The 23,314-nt window shown below is 50.4% G+C and overlaps 1 protein-coding gene across 1 annotated transcript in view; it reads left to right on the forward strand.

Annotated features, from left to right (window-relative positions):
- Window positions 1-1,492: 1,492 nt before the first annotated feature.
- The window catches only part of Faim2 (Fas apoptotic inhibitory molecule 2), a 37,118-nt gene continuing 15,296 nt past the window's right edge, over window positions 1,493-23,314 (forward strand). Inside the window, exons 1-11 of the mRNA XM_042677674.1 lie at window positions 1,493-1,610; window positions 4,458-4,653; window positions 7,595-7,698; window positions 8,104-8,168; window positions 9,077-9,130; window positions 16,499-16,549; window positions 16,829-16,868; window positions 17,375-17,412; window positions 18,235-18,322; window positions 18,549-18,644; window positions 20,376-20,429. Of these exons, the coding sequence (XP_042533608.1) occupies window positions 1,596-1,610; window positions 4,458-4,653; window positions 7,595-7,698; window positions 8,104-8,168; window positions 9,077-9,130; window positions 16,499-16,549; window positions 16,829-16,868; window positions 17,375-17,412; window positions 18,235-18,322; window positions 18,549-18,644; window positions 20,376-20,429 (801 nt within the window). The 5' untranslated portion in view covers window positions 1,493-1,595. The remainder of the gene's footprint in view (window positions 1,611-4,457; window positions 4,654-7,594; window positions 7,699-8,103; window positions 8,169-9,076; window positions 9,131-16,498; window positions 16,550-16,828; window positions 16,869-17,374; window positions 17,413-18,234; window positions 18,323-18,548; window positions 18,645-20,375; window positions 20,430-23,314) is intronic.

A 23,314-nucleotide genomic window follows, 5' to 3' on the forward strand; every position in this document is an offset into this window, starting at 1 on the left:
AAAAGGGACACGAATTAGTCAAGGTAGAGACAAATGCCTGCCATCCCAACTACATGGGAGGTGGTAAATAGCAGGATCAAAGTCAGAGGCCAGCTTGACAAACCCATGAGACCTTATCTGGACAAAAGGGAGGACTGGAGGCATGGCTCAAGTAGTAGAGCACCTGCTTAATAAGTACAAATCCCTACACCACTACAACCAGATGAAGAAAGAACAGGAGGAGGAAGAAGGGTGGAGGAGGAGGAATACAAATTTCCTTGCTCACCCAGACAGGAGGATGGAGCTGGGAGATGTCAGGGTAGCAGGAAATAAGGGGCCAGCCTTATTCCTTCACCTGTGTGGAGTGTTGGTTTTTCTTTGCTCATGAAGGTTTGGACCTCCTGAGTGCTTATCCTACAGCAGCAGGAAACACTGTGGTAGGATATTACCACATTGTAGTAGCTAGGAATGACACTCTGGCAGCAATGCCTGGTCTCCAATACAGTTTTACTGCCATAACCCATGGTCCTAGAGTCCATCTAGGAAGACAGGGATCTGCTCTCAGCTCAGAGAGGTTCAGGACCTTGCCAAAGTCACATGGCCAGTGAGAAAACTAAATTGGGACTTGAGCCCAGCTCTTTGAGACTGCAAACCCCACAGTGACACTGCAGTAGCGGCAGAACATGGGACCTGTAATGGCTGAGCTCTCAGGACAAGGCTGAGGAAAACAGGAGACTGGATTCTGGAATTTGGGAAGGATGGAGATGGGGAAATGGAGGCTGAGGGGAGGCAGGAAGGGAAGGGCTTGGTGAGGCTTGATGCCAGACCTAGAAGTATCTCTAGAAAGAACTGTTGAAATGGCCCAACAGAATGAAAAAAGAGATGCTACATCCCCTCAACCACATCTTAAGAGAAGAACAGAGGACACTCTTGCTCTGTTTCACAGATGAGAAAACCCAGGCCTGGGAGAGATAGCCAGTAGCTTGTAGAAGGCCCATAGAAACTCAGGGTCCAGGGATCCTGTTAGGAGCAGACAGGGTAGACAAGATGCCCAGTCTACTGTGGATGATGAAATAGACAATGAGAAGAGAGAGACAGAGACAAAAACCAGGGCCACATCCAAACAATGAGGCCAACCAGGAGGCTGGAGCCTGTCTGCAGCAGAGATGGCGGAGAGACCAAGGCCCTGACACCAGCTCTGGTTACCAGCAGGCTGGCAAGCAGGCAGCATCAGCTGGTCGGGTGTCACGGAGTCCCCCGCACCTCCTCCTGTAACCCCCTCCCCCGACCTCGGACTCATCCACTTGGGCTGCTCCACAGCATCCCGCACTCCTTGTCCCAGGGGAGGGGTGAAGGTACTCGGGGAGCCCCAGCAGAGAAGGGGGTAGTGCAAGCCTCCTCCCTGGACTTGCTAATCTGCAGCATCCTCTTTCGGTCCATCCTCCCCCCCGCCCCCCCCCCTTCCCCTGCGCAGATGGTACGTTCCAGTCTGCCTGGCCGGGCTGCAGTGGATGTTGCTAGAACCCACGCGGGGGAAGGAAAGAGACGCATACAGGCTGCGGTGACCCCAGCGGCCGCCCCTGCCTAGGGACGCCTCTTCCTCCAGAGACGGCACCATGACCCAGGGAAAGGTACTGGCATCTTTGTTCCCGCTCCCTGCCACCACCCCCCACCCCCTGCTTGCACCCATCCTCCATCCTCCGGACTCCCTGTATCCCTGTCATCCTGAGCAAGCTTTCTGGACCACTCTACGCAGTCTTCAGTCTTCACCGGCTCCAGTGTGTAGGTCCTCTGGGGCCCTCACTGAAATCAGAGGACCCCCTCAAAAATGCCCACTTCAAGGAATAAGTTAGCTCTTCCCATCCCCAAAGCTCTTCTCTACCCCCAGCTCTCTTTCACCCCCTGCTTTGGCACTGCAAGACTTTTCAGATCATCCAGCCTGGGTGATCTGTGTGACTGACTGTGTGATTGTGTGATTGTGTGTGTGTGTGCGTGTGTGTGTGTACACCATGAGGCTTGAGAGACAGCACCTATGAGCATCCCTTCCATGGCAGACCTACCCTGTATTTTTTGAGCCCTCGGTGAATGTCTCCCACAATTCGCTGTCATTATTCCTCATCCAGAGAGCTGGATACATCTCCTATGGTTGGGGGTTGCTGTGGCAACCCTGCATCAGGATGCTCTGATTTTTTGTTTTGATTTTGGCCAGTATGAGACCGAATAAAAACATAATCTCCTCCCCTCCCCCCCCCCCATTTTAGGCCTGAATTGGAGAGGAGGGGTTGGGCAGAGACTTAGCTGGCCCAGTCTGGTTATGTAACATCAACAGCCTGTGGAATTATACAACCACTAGGGCCTAGGGCAAAGGGGGAGGGTCCTCTGGCCCTCTGTTTGGAGATAGTAAGGATTGGGCAGAGAAAATAGGAGAAGACCCTACCTATCCCCACTTCTATCTTCTGAGACAAACCTCAGAACCAATAGCATCCTTCAGCATTACCCCTCAGCATTACCTGCCCCCCGCCCCCCGCCTTTTCCCTGTTTTTAAGCTAAGCTCTCTTTGGAGCCTCAAAATGATGTCATTGGGTGATACTACCTCCTGCCATTGGCTAGACATCACTTGGGAATGCCTTATGCATGTGGGGTGGGGGGAAGGACTAGAAGGCTGCGGGGAGGGACTGAGTGGCCGGAGAGGGGCTGAGGTAGGTTTTCCTGGGCCTGCCCACAGATGAAGGGGTCAGGGAATGGGAAGGATGAATTCCCACAGTTGGTCCTTCTCCAAGGTCTGGGGATGTTGGGGATGGTATAACTGAAGAGCAGCCCTTATGTGAGCCTTCCCTTCTACCTTACCTCACTGCACCAATCACCCATCACTGCTACTTTCTTTCCTGGAGTAACTGTCCCTGCCTCCTCAGCCTTGCTCCACAACTCTCAACACAAGTTTTCTGGGAGAAGCACAAGCCTCCCCTAGCCTCAGGGTCCTTAGACTGCATCAAACCAACCAGAAGACTGGGTTGACCAGCCGGCAGTTCTACAAGGAGCTTACCCACACTCTTTCTCAGCAGTCCTTCAATTCAACCAGGCAGACTTAAACAGCACCTTCTGAGGTCAATGCCTGTTTTTACATTCACTGCCATGCCCATCTCTCCTTTGCTTGTCCTGGCTTACATCCTTCCACCAAGGTGAAATTGCTCATCATGGGACTGAGGGCCTATGGAGTTTGAGTCCTAACAAGCTATGGGTTCATTTCCTTCTGGACCTTGCTTCCCTCATTTGTGTAAGCAATGTCTTGTGGATGTCATTCCTTTTCAGTAGAGACATTCTGTGATTCTGGTTGGAGGAGAGGCTGAGGACAAGGGGGGTGGGGGAGCTGCCCTCCTTCCACCCTGTGATCCCCTTCCTCTTTTCTCTCAAATCCCTTTCCCTCTCTCTTTGCTGCATTTCTCTTTCCCATCCTTCATTCTCCTTGTATATGTCCAGCCCAGCAGAAGGGGGCCAGTCCTAGTGGATGATGACTACACCAACAGGCCATGTATGGCTCTGTGACCTTGCATGAGTCACTCTAACCGCTCTGGTCCTCAGTTTCCCTTATTTGAGAATGGGGACTGAAATACAGCAAGCAAAGTGGCAGGAAGATGGAATGAAGGAAGCTTTTTTCTAGTACTTTCAAGGGTCTGTTGTGGGCCAGATGCTTTTCTGGAACCATAGAGACCCAGTGAGAATGAACACTACTAAGAATTTCTTCTCTCCCTCCCTCCCTTCCTTCACTTCTTTCTCTTCTTTTTTTTTTTTTTTTTTTTTGGGGGGGGGGTCCGGTCATGGGGTCTGAACTCTGGGCCTGGGTGCTGTCCCTCAGCTCTTCAGCTCAAGGCTAGCGCTCTACTACTTGAGCCACAGTGCCACTTCCAGCTTTTTTTCTTTTTGCTTATGTGGTGCTGAGGAATTGAACCCAGGGCCTCATGCATGCAAGGCAAGCGCTCTACCACTGAGCCATCTTCCCAGGCCACTTCTTTCTCTTGTCTTTTTTTTGTGGGGGGGAGTACCAATCTAGGGACTTGAACTCAGAGCCTGGGTGCTGTCCCTGAGCTTTTATTTATTTATTTATTTTTTGGTCAATCTAGCACTCTCCCACTTGAGCTACAGTTGCACTCCTGGCTCCTGGACTTCTTTGCTTGGGCTGGCTTCAAACTGCCATCCCAGATCCCAGCCTCCTAAGTAGCTAGGTTTACACCCACCAGCATCTGTCCAAAATTTTCTTTTTCCTGTGCTCATCTCAGCCAGTGTGTGCCCTTGGTGGGCCCCGATGTCCCTGAGTCCAATCCTGCCATCTATAAACGAAGGAGGTTCTCGTCTGTCCCTTCCATCTTCCCTAGCACAGGTGGAAGAGCACTTAGGGAGGTTCCAGGAATCGAGGGGCTGGTGAGGAGTGATTGGAAGGCTCTTGTTCCCTGATGACTGTCTCTCTGCCTCTACCCTCACAGCTCTCCGTGGCTAACAAGGCCCCTGGGACGGAGGGCCAGCAGCAGGCCAATGGTGAGAAGAAGGAGGCTCCGGCAGTGCCCTCGGCCCCACCCTCCTATGAGGAGGCCACCTCTGGGGAGGGGCTGAAGGCTGGGGCCTTCCCCCCAGCCCCCACGGCTGTGCCTCTCCACCCAAGCTGGGCCTATGTGGATCCCAGTAAGTCTTCTAAGCTTCTGGAGTATGAAGCATCAGGTGGGAGTGGGGAGTAGGTGGGAAGTTGCCCACGTGTGATGTACTGTGTGGTTGTTGTGTGAAGCTGTATTATCAAAGGTTTAAACTTTGGAGGACCATTTTGTGAAAAGAGAAATGTGATGTCTGTAGTCTGGATGGTCTTCGATAGGGAAGAGGGGACTTTCTCCCTCCACTTGATTGAGCTAGGGCAAATAGAAGTGATAGATAGTGGACAAAAGCCAGGGTCTAATCTAGAGGAGAGATGCAGACAAGGTGTCAGGGAAGTGAGTGGGTAGGAAGGGGCAGAGTAACCCCCGCAGTTGGGCACAGCTATGACTGGCCCAGGTGTCAGTGAGGGGGTGCAGCACTTACACAGTGAAGTAGAGTTTCCACAGAGGCCCTAGGATTGCTGGGGATCTGGGACAGGGCTCGGGATTCAACTCCTCAATTGCTGTCCTTGTCTCCTGGCCCTTTCCCTAGTCTTTGTTGCCTTCTGAGGCACAGTCTGGGGCAGGTAGTGTGGGCACGAGCCCCATGTTATTTGCAGCTAGATATAGTCACAGGTACCCTCGCCGGCAGTGATCACTCCTGTGGATCAAAGCACCGGCAATGAGAGCTCCATTGCAGGGCTGAGCAGCCAGAAACAGTTTTGTCTTGGAGCTAGGAATGCACAGCTGCCCATAGGCTGCAAGGAAGGGCCCTTCTTCTGTCCTCTTCAGCCAATTCAGGGTGCTCAAGCAGCCCCTCCATCTCCCCTCCCCCCACCTTCTATCCCATCACCTGCAGAATTCTAGAAGGGATCCAGGGACAATGCCCCTACACAGCCTTAACTCACAGGAGTGAGTGACCACTACTATGGTCTATACCTCTTCCCACAAAGCCCATGGGCATAAAGGCCTGAGGACCAACCCTAGAGTCAACTACCACCGGATCCCAAAAGGTCTGATTTGTGGGAGCCCTTCTCTCTGCCCCCTGACGTCGTCAGGACTGCTCCCTCCCTCCCCACCCCACCCCCTGCCTCTCTCCTCTGTACCCCTCTGCAGCCTGGCCATTTGGGTGGCAGAGGAGTAAGCAGAAATGTGAGGTATGGGGTTAAAGGTTGATGTCTAGGCCCTGAGTAGATTGCTGCTTTGCTTCAAGAAATATTTTCCAAGAAACTGTCAAGGCAGAAAATGCTATATACCTTTTGGTCCACGTGTGATACCTGCAGTGTCAGCAGTGATCTCATTTGAGGAGAGCACAGGACTGCCAGGGTCTCTTCTTTGCAGAGTGGACTTGTATACCACATGGTGACATAGAAGCAGTGACATAGGCCTGGGCAGGTCACCTGGCCCACCTGGCTGTTCAGGAAGGCTTCCACAGCAAAGGGCATCCACATCGAGCTCTGAAGGATGCTGTGGGTGAGCCTGGTGAAGAGACAGAGAAGAGAGCTGAAAGAATAGGATGCACAGAGATCCAGAGGCAAGAGAGCAGGTGGAGAAAAGGAGAGAGGAATGTGCAGAAGGCTGAAGGACTCTAATCATGAAGGCTATGTGTATGTGAGAAAGATAATGAGAGTGAGAGGGAGAGAGAGAGAGAGAGGGAGAGAAAGAGAGAGGAGGGGGAGAGAGAGAGAGAAAAGGAGAGGGAGAGAGAGCGAGAGAGCAAGAGAGCAAGAGAGCGAGCGAGCGTGCGAGAGAGAGAGAGAGAGAGAGAGAGAGAGAGAGATTGTGTACTGGGACTTGAACTCAGGCCTGGCACTATCCTTAGCTTTTTTGCTCAAGGCTAGTGCCTTACCTCTTGAGCCACAGCTCTACTTCTATCTTTTTTTGGTGCTTAATTGGAGATAAGCGTCTCATGGACTTTCTTGCCTGGGCTGGCTTTGAACCAGATCTTCAGTTCTCAGCCTCCTGAGTAGCTAGGATTATAGGCATCCAGTTCCCATGGAAACTTTATTAGTAACTTGAATTTGAATGATGTGCAGTGGGGAGACCTGGTGGGAGCAGCAGAAGGGACCAGAGTGGACACATTTGAAGACTTTGGAATAGCCATGAGGAGGTGCATAAGAAGAGGGTATAGTCCCCACCAGGCACGGAGCTCACAGGCATTCATTTTTATCTCCTTTGGTCCTTATGAAGTAGGCATTACCACCCCATAGCAGAAGAGGCTCAGAGAAGCATGATTCAAAGCCAGCCTGGGCAAGAAAGCCCATGAGACTAAGGGTCAGAAGTGAAGCTGTGTGACTCAAGTGGTAGAATGCTAGCCTTGAGTTTAAAAAAGCTCAGAGACAGCTCCCAGACCCTCGGTTCAAGTCCCAGGACTGGTGAAAAGAGTGAACTCGGAAAAGGTCATGACTTACTCTAGGTCACATAACCATTCAGACCTACAGGACAATGGACCCACCTGTGAGTCTACTTGATTGTGGAGTCCATGCTCATCCAAAAGCCTGAGTTCTGAGACCAGGTCCTGAACCTTTGCCCCTCATTCCCACCACTTTCTTGACCTGTCCTCCAACCTCAACCAGACTTTGGCTTCCAGCCAGAGCATCAGAAGCTCTGATGTTCTCAGTCCCCAGCTCTCAAAGGCCTCAAAGCAAGCCAAGACCCAGAACTTTGATCTTGGTTTATGCTGAGTAGCCTGTAAAATGGCTGTCCCTTTTCTGGTTCTTGGACACAAGTACCCAAAGTGTCCACAACTGGGGATAGACAGAGCAGAGGGCAGGGACACATTTGTATGGCAGAGCCCTAGCCAGGGTGGAGGGAGAGGGAGGGGAAAGAGTTCATTTCTGGGACCCAGAGCAGGAAGCTCCAATGAGAAGAGGGGGTGGGCTGAAGTGGGCTGGAGCAGGAACGCATCGGTGGTCCCCAGAACCAGCCTGAGGGGAAGGCAGCTTTGAGCAGGTGGCAGGTTCACAGCCCTGGTTCACAGCCCTGCACCTGCCCACCAGGCAGCAGCTCCAGCTATGACAGTGGTTTCCCCACCGGACATCATGAACTCTTCTCCACCTTCAGCTGGGATGACCAGAAAGTTCGCCGTGTCTTCATCAGAAAGGTACTGACTTTCTAGGACTGGAGAGGGTTGAGTGGGCTGATTGGGGACCAGCCTCTGCCAGCAGAAGCCATTCCCTCCATCTTCTCTTGCCATCCAGCTCATGGCTTCTACTCATTCAGTGTCACCCCAGAAGCCGCCTGCACATCTCTGGGTCCTGTGGGGGGGCTGCTTCCTTTCGGGGGAGGGGTCCTGGCTATAAGGTACCTTTCTCTCCTCCTTGTTTTGGGTCTATCCAGGACCCCTGAGAAAGAAGGTCAAGAGCCCAGAAAATGTAGCTAGAGATTCCAGTGGATTCCTAGGAACTGGGGGAGGGGAGGGTCTCCCTGAGCCTAGGTGGGGGAGAGGAACTGAATCTACCTAGCTTCAAACTGAGCTCCCCCTCTCCCCCCCCCCCCCCCCAACCAGGTCTATACCATCCTGCTGATCCAGTTACTGGTGACCTTGGGTGTTGTGGCTCTCTTTACCTTCTGGTAAGTTGGTGGTGAGGGCTGCCACCTCTAGGGGCATCAGACCTCATTTACAATGTTCCCTTGGTAGCCTGCTGCCAGTGGTTCATGCCTGAAATCCTAGCTACTCAGGAGGCTGAGATAGGAGGATCATGGTTTGAAGCCAGCCTAGGCAGGAAAGTCTGTGAGATTCTTATCTCCAATTAAACATTTTAAAAAAAAAAAAACCCTGAGAGCTGAGAAGGTAGCTCAGTGGTAGATTGCTTGACTCCCATGCATGAGGCCTGGGTTCCATTCCTCAGTACCTCATACACAGAAAAAAAAAGCCAGAAGTGGTGGTGTGGCTCAAGTGGTAGAGTGCTAGCCTTGAGTTGAAGAGCAGAGGGACAGTGCCCAGGCCCAGAGTTCAAGCCCCATGACCAAAAAAAAAAAAAAATGCTGAAAGTGAAGTTATGGCTCAAGTAGTAGAGTGCTAGCCTTGAGAAAAAAAAAAAAAAAGCTCAAGGATAATGCTCAGGCCTCAGAGATAGAGCTCAAGCTCCAGGACCAGCACACACACACACACACACACACACACACACACACACACACACAGAATGTACCCTTGGAGAGATTGGATGAGGAAGGTCAGTGGAACCCTTTAAGGATGCCCAATGTGAGGAGATCCCATCCAGTGTGCAGAGGACTTGGTGATCCTCAGGGCAGCAGGTGTCCATGAGGCAGACAAACTGCTTGACCCCCCCACCAGCCACACAGCCAGGCATTCTTAGGCTTCAGCCTATGATGAGATCCAGACTCCTGTCCCTCCAGGGACCACATCCCTCTCCCTTCCTCCGAAGTCCTGAGAATTGTGTAGGGTAGGTGCCAGATATTGACCCAGAAGCAGAGACCTTGAGTAATTTCTGATTCGCCATCTCCCCTTTTTTCTGCAGTGACCCTGTTAAAGACTATGTCCAGGCCAATCCAGGCTGGTACTGGGCATCATAGTAAGTATACCCCAGCTTCACCCCTTCCCAGAGAAGACTCCTGTGCGAGTGCAAGCCTATGCCTTTCCCTCACTCTATGGGGACCGTCTTCATAAACCCTCCAGCCCTGTTCCATGTTGCTGGCTGTAGAGCCTAACCAGAAGTTTCACTTGAGGTTATTTGGAACTGATGAGGCAGGCAGGAGGTAAGGACAGGCTCTAGCACCTGCACAAGTTGAGAGACCCAGGACTGGAGAGACACAGTACCTGGGCTATAGAGGGAGGGCCCTGGAACACCTTGAACCACACTAATGATAATATTGCTACTCTTATGAACATTGTTATTAATGCTTATGAAATTATTAATCATAACAACCACCACTTAAAGAGTGCCTAATAAGGGCTGGGTATTGTTCTGGGTGCTTGGTGTACACTATTGCATTTGATCTTTACCTGCATTGGCTACGATTACCTCAGAAAACGAAGGCTCAGAGAGGTTAGGTAATTTGCCCAAGGTACCACAGGTAGTCAGTAGTGATTTGTCTATGGTTACATAGCTAGTCCATGGTAGATCTGGGATTCAAGTTACAGCTTGTGTCCTTAATCCCTCTGCTTGGCAGTCTCCTTTCAACCCTTGAGCCACTGGCTTCTGTTAATCTCATACTCTTTAAAGAACATGGTAGGGAATTTAGGGAAGAGGCTTGAAGTTGTAGATGATCCTGGACCTACCTCTTACTTGCATGATTCCAGGTAAGATCCACCCTGAGGTCAGAGAACTGCTGCTCACTCTCAGTATCCCTCCACTGCCACTGTGGGCCCAGCCCAGTCTGAGGCTGCTGGGAGGAGAAGGCCTCTGCCTGCAGGGGGCGGTGATGGGTGGAACTAGCCACGTGCTCAAGTGCACTGTGCAGGAAGATGGGCGGAGGGAAGCTAACACACTAGGTTTCTCAGTCCACATCAAGGAGTGTACCTTAAAGGATCAACCAGGAGGGCAGATCATTTCCAAGAGATGAGTGGCTTAAAGCAAAAATCATGGATGTGAGAATGCATGTGGTATGTGTGATATATAGGGACCTGGACAGATTGGGAGCTGGACAGGGATCTCAGACAGCAAGGGGGGACACACTAGGCGGGGGACAGATCCTCAGGACTTAGGAGCCTGCACACTACACTGCCCTGCCTGTTTCTGCATAGAGAATCTGATAGGACAGTAGGCTCAGCTTAGGGCCTTTCCTAGGATGCCCCATCTGCAAACCAGAGGGAGGCCTATGTCTTGGGGCACTGAGAAACACTGTGTGTAAAGCTAATGAGACCCCCAGGGACAGCCATCTCAACCAACCCACATGGCAGGTTGGCATGGCTCCCGACACGTCAGCACTGTCTGGCAGCCTTAGCCCCTTGAGAACTTAGGAGTGGAGTTCTTGGGTGGCTCTCTGGCCTTCTGTGGGAGGGTTTTGGGGACACCATGCTCTATGTAGATGAAAACAGGGGACAGCCCAGAAACAAGCAAGCTCAGCAAACAGGGCAGAGTCTAGTCCACTCGTGTGTGTGTGTGTGTGTGTGTGTGTGTGTGTGTGTGTGTGTGTGTGTCTGTCTGTCTGTCTGTCTGTCTGTTGGGAGTCTGGAGAGAGGGTCATGAGAATTTGGCCTCTAAGTGGTAGAATCTAGATCATCTCTTCACCTTGTCCAGACAGAGAACAGAAATGTGCTGGCTGGCTCCAGGGTAGATGCAGGTGGAGAGGAGAAAGGAGATGGATATGGAGTGAGTACCTTTGGGTGCTTGGAGCCCCACTACTAGGATGACCTTTTCCTGGGATGACCTTTCCTGGGAAGCTGACCTGGGATTTTTCCCTGTCCTCTTCTCACCCCTCAACTCATCCCACTTGGTCCCAGAGCAACTCCTGTTGGAGTCCTGGAGTATCTTATGGCCTTTAGCACACCAAGTGCTCTCCCCAGAAACACTGTCCTGGTGACTTCCTTTGTGTGTGTGTGTGTGTGTGTGTGTGTGTGTGTGTGTGTGTGTGTGTGTATGTGTGTGTGAATCCTGGGGCTTGAACTCAGGGACTGGCTGCAGTCCCTGAGTTATTTTGTTTTGTTTTGTTTTTCCTGTCTGCTCTACCATTGAGCCACAGCTCACCTTCCTGGCTTTTTTTTTTTTTTTTTGGTCCAGTCGTGGGGCCTGAACTCTGGGCCTGGGCGCTGTCCCTCAGCTCTTCAGCTCAAGGCTAGCACTCTACCACTTGAGCCACAGCGCCACTTCCGGCTTTTTTTCTTTTTGCTTATGTGGTGCTGAGGAATTGAACCCAGGGCCTCAGGCATGCAAGGCAAGTGCTCTACCACTGAGCCACCTTCCCAGCCCCTTCCTGGCTTTTTTATGGTTAATTGGAGATGAGTCTTATGGACTTCTCTCTCTGGGCTGGCTTTGCATGGAGATCTCTGCCTCCTTGGTAGCTAAGATTATAGGTGTGAGCTCTTGGTGCCTGGTCCTTAACCTCCTCCTTTTAGAACAGCAACAATAACAAAGAGAATATTTTAAGTTCTTTTCCTATTCATGAGGCCCTGTGCAAAGTGCTTTTCAAATAATTTTCACTCATCCTTTCAATAACTTACCAAACAGGTACTATAATTACACCCCTCCATTGTACAGATGAGGAAACCGAGGCAGAGAGAAGTTATTGCTTCCTAAGTAGCAGAGCCAGGATAGAAACTCAGGCGTGTCTGATGGTGAAACTCATGCCCTTACCCTATGTACTCTGCTATCTACAGGACTGGGTCCTAGAACAGGACAAGTTGGGGAAGGACTTTGGGTTTGGTAACTAACCTTCACCTGAGTCTCACTCCCAGTCTTGACACTCTTGTAAACAAACCATCCCAGGCCCTGAGGCTCAGTCTCTGACGTGCATTCAGCTATTCACCCTTTCCTGACTCATTCTTGCCCCCTGGGGCACCAGAGTCCCCCCCCTCCCCCCCCCACACACATTATACCAGCTTTGCTTTCCCAAAGTCCCTGTTGTCTCTGTCCATTGGGTCCTCACCTTATTGTCTGATTGCTCCCATTGAGCCAGAATGGCTGCTGCAGAACAAGGAGGGAAAAGCCAGGAAGAGGAGGAAAAGTGGGAGACTGTCTACCAGACAGTTTTTAATTACATAATAGTAGCTCCCATCCAGGAGCTGTGCCTGCACCAAATGCTTCATCTGCATCCTCTCCTCGGGCCAGTACCCATCTTCCTGTTCAGCCAAGCAGGGAATTTAGACTTGGCTATTAAATGACTCATCCACAGCCACACAGTAGTCATAGCAGGCCAGGGTTTGTGAGTGCTGGCACTTGGCTCTAAAATTGCATGATAGACCCTAGATCTTGGGTTGTTCTATGTTTTCACTAATTCTTTGTTAAGGGTTGAAAGACTGGAGAAACAAGGCCCTTGCCCTCAGGAAGCTTCTAGTCTGGCCAGTGTGACAGGACCCACACCCAAGAAACACATACACAAGGATACTATTATTGTCATTGTTGTTAAGTGACTGACCAGTGACTCAAGTGAGATCAAAAGAAGAACGGGGTGAAGCCTGGTACCAGTGGCTCATGCTTGTAATCCTAGCTACTCAGGAGGCTGAGATCTGAGGATCATGGTTCAAAGCCAGCCCAGGGTAAAAAGTCCTTTCAATTAATCACCAGAAAACTAGAATGGTGCTGTGGCTCAAAGTGGTAGAGCACTAGCTTGAGCAAAAGAGCTCAGTGAGCCCCAAGTTCAAGCCCCACAGCAAGAAAAAGAATGAGGTCATGGGCAGAACAGATCTGCTGACCTGCGTGAGCAGGGTGACAAGTTGATAGGCTTGTCTCAGCTCCTCCATTGCCTGGTTCTATTTGTTTTCTCTTTTCATCCATAAATATTTAAGGAGCACCTACCAGGTGCAAGCCCTCTTGGTTAGCTGGTAGGAAAACAGATTAATATCTGGGGCATCAGGTGAGCTAGTCATGATCTGGGGTTAGTTGAGGGGACCGCATGGTGCAGAGAAAGCCTCCTGGAAGAGGAAGCCTCCAAAGACTTGCTAGCCAGTCCTTTGCAGCAGGACTAGAGTGGCAAGCACAGTTTGCACAGGTTGTGATGAGAAGGGTGGGGTGGAAGGGCAGAGCATGGTGAGAGCAGAGCTGGAGAGATGCTGGACTTTGGAGCCATGGGCTGGATGGACTCACCTGTAGCATGGAGGGTGGAAGGCAGGGCTGGAGGCAGGAGGACGAGGAAAGAGAAAGAAGTGGCCCACCCTCAAAGGGAGGTGGTGGAGAAGGAGGGGAGACAGCAAATTTGTGAAGTGCCTGAGTAGGAGGATTAACAGATCCAGGTGATTAATTGGGCGTGACAGGATAAATGTGAAGAATGATGCTGAAGCCTCCAGCTGGGTGGCTTGGCAGATGCACAGCATCTTCTGCAGGATGGGGAGAAATACATACATACATATATCTCAGGTATATATATATGTGTATATATGTATATGTACATATATATGTGTGTATGTGTATGTGTGTGTGTGTATATATATATATATATATATATATATATATATGGTCTGCCTATTAGGCAGCTAGATATTTCAGTCCAGGGTGGAGGAGGAAAATGGAGATATGAAATATAGGGTTCAGTGATGCTGTGGCTCAAGTGATAGAGTGCTAGCCTTGAGCTGAAGAGCTCAGGGACAGTGCCCAGGCCCAGTTCAAGCCCCATGGCCAACAAAAAAAAAAAAAGAAGAATGTTGAAATATAGGTTCAAGTGAACCCACCTAGGGAAAATGTGAAGAGAGTAGATCCTATAGTGAAGGAACCAGGCATGTTCAGACTCCCTGAAAGAAAACTAGGAGTGTCCAGGGAGAGAAGAGGGACCCAAAAGTGTGTCATTATGGAAGCAGAGAAACAATAGGAGTGAGCAGACTTTGAGAAGTCTGGTAAGGTAATGACAAGTTAGGTCAGGTAAGTGTCAATTGGACTCAACAAGGTCACCCTGGTGTAGCCAAGCCAGCTGTCTTTGAGGCAGAGGTGGAGTTTGCTGGGTTAGGGACCTGGAGAAGAAGACATCACAAGTGGAGACAACTTTGTCAGGGTAGATAGTAATTGTAGCTAGCTGGGAGAAGATGTAGAGGATAGAAAAGGGTTGAGGAAATCTTTAGTAGGGAGGTTAAAGAAGGAGATCATGGGGCTGAGAAGGTGGCTCAGTGGAAGAATGCTTGCCTTGCATGCATGAGGCCCTGGGTTCAATTCCTCAGCACCACATAAGCAGAAAAAGCTGGAAGTGGTGCTATGGCTCAAGTGGTAGAGTGCTCAACTTGAGCTGAAGAGCTGAGGGACAGGACCCAGGCCCAGAGTTCAAGCCCCTTGATCAACCAAGAAAGAAAGAAAGAGAGAGAGAGAGAGAGAGAGAGAGAGAGAGAGAGAGAGATCATGGCCAGATACTGGTATTTCATACCTGTAATCCTAGCTACTCAGGAGGCTGAGATCTGAGGATTGCAGACAAATGGGCAGACAAATCCAAGAGACTCTTAGCTCCAATTAACCAGCAAAAAGCCAGAAGTGATACTATGGCTCAAGTGGTAGAGTGCTAGCCTTAAGCACAAAAGCTAAAAAGTGCCCAGGGTCTGAGTTCAAGTTCTAGGACTGACACAAAAGTAAAGAGAAGAGAATGGAAGGGGGAAAAAGAAGGAAAGAAGAGGGAAAGATAGAAGAAGAGGAAAGGTCATGTTGATGAATGAACCCCAGAGCTGAGGCTGCGGGGGGGGGGGGGGGGGAGAAGGATTGTCCTAGGAAGGGAGCAGAGGGATGGGAGTGTCATGTCACCACATAAGGTTTGCAGGTGACAGGCTAGGAGCCAGAAGAGCACCACCTCATTATCTCATATTTTTCTGGGACACATCAGGTAGCCAGCTGGACAGTAAGGCAGCCTGAGGGGTTTGGAGGAGGAAGATGTTTGGAATTGCTGCTATGGAGGGTAGGTGAGAGACAGAGGAAGGAGATGGAGAAAGGGGCAGTGCCGCCATGCATTGATGGTGACACTAACCTTACCCTTGAACCTTCATCCTTCATGCTTTTTTGCCTCCCAGTTACTATTTCTGGATTGTCCCCTTCTGCCTCCCACCACACATGACTCCCTGATCCTGAAATTCATTCCATAGTTACCACTTCCAGCTTCAGCCAGGTATGGATGAGATCATAGCCTAGCAGGACTGACCAACAATAAAATAACTAAAAGAGGGGCTGGGAAGGTGGCTTAGTGGTAGAGTGCTTGCCTTGCATGCATGAGGCCCTGGGTTTGATTCCTCAGCACCACATAAGCAAAAAAAGCTCGAAGTAGTGCTGTGGCTCAAGTGGTAGAGCGCTAGCCTTGAGCTGAAGAGTTGAGGGACAGTGCCCAAGCCCGGAGTTCAGGCAAAAAAAGTAAAAGATTTCTTCTTACAGGTAGTGACTGGAAGAGGTAATGTGAGGTAGGTAATGTGAGGTAGTAGTTATAAGTGAGTTCCCTGGAGGCAGAGCATCTGGGTTCCAATCCTGCTTCTGTAACACGGCAATTGGTTGACCTTGGAAAAGTCACTTAGCCTCACTGTGAAGCAAGGAGGATTGTTTTGGTATCCATAATGCACTTTAAAAACTCTGCCTAAACTAAGCGCTAATCTGTAATCCTAGCTATTCAGGAGGATGAGATCTGAGGACCACAGATCAAAGCCAACCTGTGAGATTATTATCTCCAGTTAACCAGATATGGCTCAAGCAGTAGAGCCCTAGCCTTGAATGGAAAAAACTAAGCAGGAATATGAGACCCTGAGTTCAAGTCCCAGTACTGGCATTCTCTCCCCCTAACCCCCACTCTGCTTAGCACATAGAAAATGTATATAGGAGCTTTTAAAGTAATAATTAGTGGCTGGGCACCAGTGGCTCATACCCATAATCCAAGCTACTCAGGAGGTTGAGATCTGGGGGTTGCAGTCGAAAGCCAGCCCAGGCAGGAAACTCCATGAGACTACCTCCAATAAAGTATTCAAAAAAGCCAGAAGTAACACTGTGGCTCAAGTGCAAAAGAGAGCTCAGAGACAGCACCTAGGCCCAGATTCAAACCCCAGGACCAAGAAAAGAATAAAATAAAATAACAAGTAGTATCCTTAAGGCCACTTTAGGTCGCATGGTCAGGAACAGCTGTCCTATGGCTCTTCAGATTCAGCTAGGAGCAGACTCATCCTATCCTCTCTTCTGGCATTAGACCACCAAGCAGATAGGATAGCCATGTTCTTCTCCCTGCCCTCCACCATCCTGTCTAGTACCTTATGGTTAAGGGAGGCAGAGAGTAGAATGAAGCAGGGGCTAGAGGGAGGGTCACATCTGGATGAGAACTTACCCATCTGCCTGTCTCCACAGTGCTGTGTTCTTCGCAACCTACTTGACCTTGGCTTGCTGTTCTGGACCCAGGTATTATTGATAACAGTTTGGGGATCTGGGAAAGTCCTGACCCCAGCCCTAATTCCCACCGAGGTGCTATGCACCACTGAGAGGGCCCCATCCCTCTCTAAGGCTATCCATTAGTCCAGTCCTTCACTGACACCCCTGAGGTGGGAGCAGGGTCGATGGACAGATGGGAGCACAGGGGAATATGGTTGAGGACAAAGGCTCTGATAAGTCTGCAGGGCAGGGGGGATGAGACCTCTCTTTGTAAATAACTCTGGTCTGAGGCACTGGCTTTCCTTGCAGGAGGCACTTTCCTTGGAACCTGATTCTGCTGACCGTCTTTGTAAGTGATTGGAGTAGATTGGAGACAGAGGGGGGTTGTGTGGACAGAAGGACAGAAACAGCAGCATGGGCTCTGAGGGCCAAGGACTGGGGACATCCAATGCGAGTTTATTAGGGGGCAGAGGCATTATGCCCCACTTCTTCCAGCAAGACACCCACCCTCCCTTTCCAAAGGGCTTCAGCCTCTCCCTCTGCATTTAATCTCTGTTCTTTATGCTCTAGTTTTTATGAGGTTTATATAGGAGTCCCAGAGATAGGATAATGGGGGTGGGGTCTTACCAGGGGATCAGAGCAGGTCTGCCTTAGTGAGAAAGGAGATTTCTGGCTGAGAAGTCTACAAGCTGGACTGAGAGATGCTATTCAGCTGGGCCTGAGTCCCGAACACGAACCTATGTCAGGATGAAGCCAAATTAGCATGGAGAGCCACATGCATGGGTAGACTTGAGGGTGCCTGGGCCCTTTGAGTCTGAGTACTGGAACATTCCTTTACCCTGTCTCCCCTTTCAGACTCTGTCGATGGCTTACCTCACTGGGATGTTGTCCAGGTAAAGGGGGTCAGATAGAAGGAGTGGAGAGGCTTGCAGCCAGGATCTAGCCATACCTGAAGAGTGCTGACCCCAACCCCTATCATTCCTGCAGTCACTAGAGTGAAGGCAGAGACACTCAGGCAGGCTGAAACTTTAGCTTAGAGCTCACTCCTTGAGCCCCTACCTGATCAGTGGCTCTGGACCTACCCAGGTTAGTGGGATAGGTGTCAAGGATGGTGGGAATCAAGGTAATGCCCCTCAGGCTACAGCTCAAAAATCCCCAGAGCAGAGTGCTGGTGGCTCATGCCTGTAATCATAACTGCTCAGGAGGCTGAGATCGGAGGGTCATGGTTTGAAGCCAGTCCAAGTAGGAAAATCTGTGATACTCTCCAATTAACCAGCAAAAAGTTGGAAGTGAAGCTGTGGATAAAAGTGGTAGAGTGCTAACTTGGAACAAAACAGTTCAGGGACAGCAGTTTGGCCTTAAGTTCAAGTCCCAGGACACACACACACACACACACACACACACACACACACACACACACACAGAGCCCCCAGATCCTGCTATTACCTATAAACCACCTCCAAGCAGTAGCACAAACCTTTCCCACCCATACCCATACCTATTCCAGATCCTTCTTACAGGACAGTGAGTCTAAGCATGATGGGGGAGGGAAGGATCAGAAAAAAAGACTAAGGAAGCTTAGAGAGGTAGGGTCCTGGGAATAGGGTTAAGACCATAGCTCATGAGATCAGATCCTGGCAGCAAAGGGTTGCCTGAGAGGAGGGCTACAGGAGGGCAGACTGCTGGCGGAGGCTGACCCCTCTCCCCACTGTCAGTTACTACAACACCACCTCTGTGCTGCTGTGCCTGGGAATCACGGCCCTCGTCTGCCTCTCAGTCACCGTCTTCAGCTTCCAGACCAAGGTCAGCTCCCAGGCCTATGGGCAAGGGGAAGTGGCACGTGGGAGCTTTAAGCTATGGGGGAGGGGGCAGAGGTGGGGAAAGGTAATTGGGTGAGTTGGGTCAAGGGAGGCCATTTGGGAAAAAGGAAGACTGTAGGCTGCAACCTGTGGTCAGTACATGGTTCAGGGTGGGTTCCGTGGATTCAGCGCTGACAGCCCTCTCTCTTGTCTCTCTCATCTTTCCGTAGTTTGATTTCACTTCCTGCCAGGGCGTGCTCTTCGTCCTGCTCATGACCCTCTTCTTCAGTGGCCTCATCCTAGCTATCCTCCTGCCCTTCCAATATGTGAGTGTGTCTCTAGCCTGTAGGCCCATGGGAAGGGTGGGGAGGGCTCGCTGCCTGGGTGCTGTCCTCTCCTGCACCCTCCAGGGCAGGCCCAGGGCCAAAGCCCTAGTTTGCCATCCTGTCCAACCCCTCTTGGCACCTGCTCCAGGCTTGTTGGCAGTGTCAGCAAGCAAACAAGGAGGCCTTTCTTTCTTGGCAGGTCTGGGCACCTGCCTGGCCCCATGAGTCGCATCCGGCTTCACCTTTCCCATTCTCCCATGCCACTGGAGGGGTGAGGGAGGAGAGGGCACCAACTGTGGGTTCCTGATGGGGGTGGGGAGTCAGCCTTGAGTCTAGAAAGGCAGAATCCTGGTGAGTGGAAGGAAGGGGGGGTGCGGTCCAGCCTGCCCTGGGGAATGCCAGCTGGGACTATATACGCAATCAGGCCACTGCAAAGATTGTAAAGGTAGATTAGGGCCATCACAGGAAGGGCATGAGCTTTGAATCCGTTGGAGCCCTATTGAGGTATCAAACTCAGCCAGGCTTGGTACTGGTCCCCTCATCACACATCTGCCAGGGCTGGGAGGGTATTCCTTTACTCCCCAACCCATGCCATCCTAACCAGCCCCAGCCTAGAGGCATTTGGCTCCCTATCCAAGACATCAAGATTGGTTCTGCTGGCATTTCTTTGGCTCTTCCCAGGATCCTGTTGACGAAAGGAGGGACCGGAGCTGGCCTGGGGGCCCTCTGTGTATCTACAATGAGGAGGTGTTACAGGAAGGAGCCCTAGGACTTCAAAGAACCCATTATTGACTGAGGTCTAGCTAATGGGATGCCTTTGTTTCCAGGAATCTTCTGGAAAGCTTCCTGGGAGGCCCCCGCAGAGGGAAGGGTTAGCATGGCATGTAGGGTTTTCACACACCGCTGGGTGCCTCTGAGACCTTGGGAAAGACCTGGGGGAGTAGAGGTTGGAAGGGGTGCTCTTCTGGCTTCCAGAAGCAAGCTCCACCATCCACAACTGGCAGACTTCAGATTCCCCCAACCCCACACACCCTGAATTTAAATCTATACCCTTGCACAGCTGAGTTCCTTGCCCCTAGGGAAAGTCCAAGGAGCCCTCTGATCAAGAGACAGACAGATTCCACACTAGACTAGGATGAAGGTAAACTGGGAGGCAGAAACAGCACCTAGCCAAACCTAGGCTGAAGAGAGGACAGGGAACTGGCTGCATGTGTCATCCTATTCCAGTGGGAGCCTAGGGCTGTATAGAGGGAAGAAATACCAGATCTGGCACTACAGGCTCATGCCTGTAATCCTAACTACTCAGGAGGCTGAAATCCAGAGGATCATGACTCAAGGCTAGCTCAGGCAGAAAATTCCACAAGACTCTGTCTCCAAAATAACCAGCAAAATGTAAGGCTAGAGGCATGGCTCATGTGGTACAGCACCAGCCAAGCAAGCAAATAGAGCAATTATGAGACAGAGTTCAAACCCCAGTATCTGCAAAATACATGGAATAAATAAATACTTTAAAAATCAGGTTTGCTAGGAGCTCCTTGCCAGTCCCTCAGTGATTATCTTGGGGTCACCTCATCATGCCATACCACCACCATGAGCACCCAGAAAATCATGGATTCCTCCCTAAAATGTCCACATGGAGTGAGGAGTTGTGCATGTCCTCTAACCTCTGGACTCAGCCCTGCTCACTGCCCCTGATAGCCATCCTAAGCCCATTTTTTCCTCTGCCCACAGGTACCCTGGCTCCATGCAGTCTATGCTGTGCTAGGAGCAGGTGTATTTACGCTGGTAAGTTTGGCTCAGTTCCTGAGGGGAAGGGAACCTTCTCAGCTTTATGATCATCTCACCAAGTCCCTCTATCACCCCCTGTCTTCTTCATAGTCTGCAGAGCATGCTTTTAAAACACCCAGAGGTGGGGCTAGCTCAGTGCTGCCTTCAGGGAATTCTGTCTGGTGTCCCAGACAGATCAGCTGATCTGGGCAGGGGGCACAGACAAGAAAGAGATGCTCCTTCCTCTTTGGAGGGGTGGGGACAGGAAGTATCCTGACCAGTAGACTGAGGTAATATTCTCCAAGGGCAATCTGGGAAGGAAGGCTTAGAGTCAGGGACATTTACCTGGTGAGAGACTCTGTTAGATTCAGCTTGTTCTTTTCTCTCCTCACTGACCAAGACTGGTGATGATGATGGTTATGGTAACAATAATAGCTAATATTGACTGAGTACATGCTTTGCCTGAGCAAGTTCTCTGTATAGATTCTACTGTTAGCAAATGAAGATGCGGAAACCAAAGCTCAGTGATGTCAAATAACATACCATGGTTGTAGAGCAAACTAGGAAGTGATGATCTGGGAACTTGGACTGTCTGATTCTAGAGACCCACTCAGGGTCAGATGCTAGGTAGGATGTTCCTGGAAGCTGAGGTCCAGGAGACAAAAGGTAACCTGGGACAGAGTAACCCAATCCAGGCATTTTACTCAGATGGGCTCCAAGCACCTACATGTGACCAGACTAGTCATCTGTGCTGCCTTCGCAGGAAGGCACCCAAATTAGACATCCATTGCCACTGGGCACAGCAACCAGGTGCCCATCTCTTTTACGGGCATTTCAGCTCCACTAAGAGGCCAGAGCTCCTGCCTTTAGTTACAGCCTCAAAAGCTCATGAGTGACAGGATGTCCACCACAACACAAACGAACTGCCTTCCAGCCAGATACCAGTGGCTCATGCCTATAATCCCAGCTACTCAGGAGGCTCAGGTTTGAGGATTAAGATTTGAAGCTAGCCCAGGCAGACATATCTGAGAGGCTCTTATCTCCAGTTAACCACCCAAAAGCCAGAAAGGGAACTGTGGCTCAAGTGATAGAGCACAAGTCTTGAGCAAAAGAGCTAAAGGATAGTGACCAGGTCCTGAGTTCAAGTCCCAGGTCCTGCACAACACACAAACAAACCAAAACTGCCATCCACACTGAAGTTCTGGGTGTTAAGGGGCCAGCATAGTCTCCTGGCCAGTAGAAGTGGGTCAGAGACTAGGACTCGGGTGTCCTGTGCCCAGCCTGGTGCCATCTTCAGTGCTTCTGTGGTTGCCCTCAAAGAAGACTTGTCTATTGTCTTAGGATTAACTAGAGATGAGGAAGTCTCCAGTGATTTTTCCTCTGTCTCTAGGTCTTTGTATATCTCTTTCTCTATCTCTGTTTCTCACCATAGGTAAGAGGACACAGGCCAGAACTGTGAACTATGAGCAGAGGCTTTAGGGAGTTACATGGGGATCAAGCCAGAAATGGGGGTGGGGGGTTACAGTGAATTTATACATTCATCTTTGCCACAGACCTTTACTGAGCATCTACTATGTGTGAGGTGCCATGCTACATGCCCAGGGCCATGGTGGGCAGGAAGATCACAGTGTGTGACACATAGTAGAACTCAGTGGATATGGTGCAATGAACCAAGGACTTCCAGCCTTGGCATCTGAGGTCTGGAAAGGTATAAAGTTCTAAGCCTTCCTCTTAGAGATGAGAACATCAGATTCCGTAGTTATTAGACCATTGGCCCAAAGTTTCCTGGCAAGATAATGGCAAAGTCAACTACATATGGGCTTGGTCAAGACTAGAGTGCCAACTTTTCCCAGTCTACCTGGGTCATTCACTTCTACTTATTCAGGAGCCCCTAAATCCTGGGCAAATTGTAATAATTTGGTACTTTAAGACTCTCTCTTAGGCTACTGGAAGGACCACCCTTCTATCCAGACCATATGTTTCAAAGCAAAATACTGTTCAAAAGAATCCAATGATAGCTAGGCATCAGTGGTTCACGCCTGTAATCCTAGCTACTCAGGAGGCTGAGATCTGAGGATTTCTATTCAAAGCCAGCCTGGGCAGGAAAGTCCGTGAGATTCTTATCTGCAATTGACCACCAAGAAGCCAGAAATGGAGCTGTGGCTCAAAGTGGAAGAGTACTAGCCTTGAGCAGAAAAGCTCAGGAACCGTGCCCAGGCCCAGAGTTCAAGCCCAGGACCGGTACACAACCCCAAAAAAAGGATCCAGTGAGGAATTGAGCTGGGAGGAAAGAAAGAAAGAAAGAAAGAAAGAAAGAAAGAAAGAAAGAAAGAAAGAAAGAAAGAAAGAAAGAAAGAAAGAAAGAAAGAAAGGAAGGAAGGAAGGGAAGGAAGGAAGGAAGGAAGGAAGGAAGGAAGGGAAGGAAGGAAGGAAGGGGACTGGGAAGGTGGCTCAGTGGTAGAGTGCTTGCCTTGCATGCTTGAGGCCCTGGGTTCGATTCCTCAGCACCACATAAGCAAAAAGAAAAAAGCCAGAAGTGGCGCTGTGGCTCAAGTGGTAGAGCGCTAGCCTTGAGCTGAAGAGCTGAGGGACAGCGCCCAGGCCCAGAGTTCAGGCCCCACGACTGAACCCAAAAAAAAGAAAGAAAGAAAGAGAAAGAGGGAGAGGAAGAGGGAGAGAGAGAGAGAGTGAGAAAGAGAGAGAGAGAGAAAGAAAGAAGGAAAGAAAGAAAGAAAGAGAAAGAAAGAAAAGAAACAGGACTGGGAAGGTGGCTCAGTGGTAGAGCGCTTGCCTTGCATGCCTGAGGCCCTGAGTTCGATTCCTCAACACCACATAAGCAAAAAGAAAAAAGCCGAAAGTAGTGCTGTGGCCAAGTGGTAGAGCGCTAGCCTTGAGCTGAAGAG

Source organism: Dipodomys spectabilis, unplaced genomic scaffold, assembly GCF_019054845.1.
Source record: "Dipodomys spectabilis isolate Male_0828 unplaced genomic scaffold, ASM1905484v1 ptg000039l, whole genome shotgun sequence".
NCBI classification, from domain to species: domain Eukaryota; kingdom Metazoa; phylum Chordata; class Mammalia; order Rodentia; family Heteromyidae; genus Dipodomys; species Dipodomys spectabilis.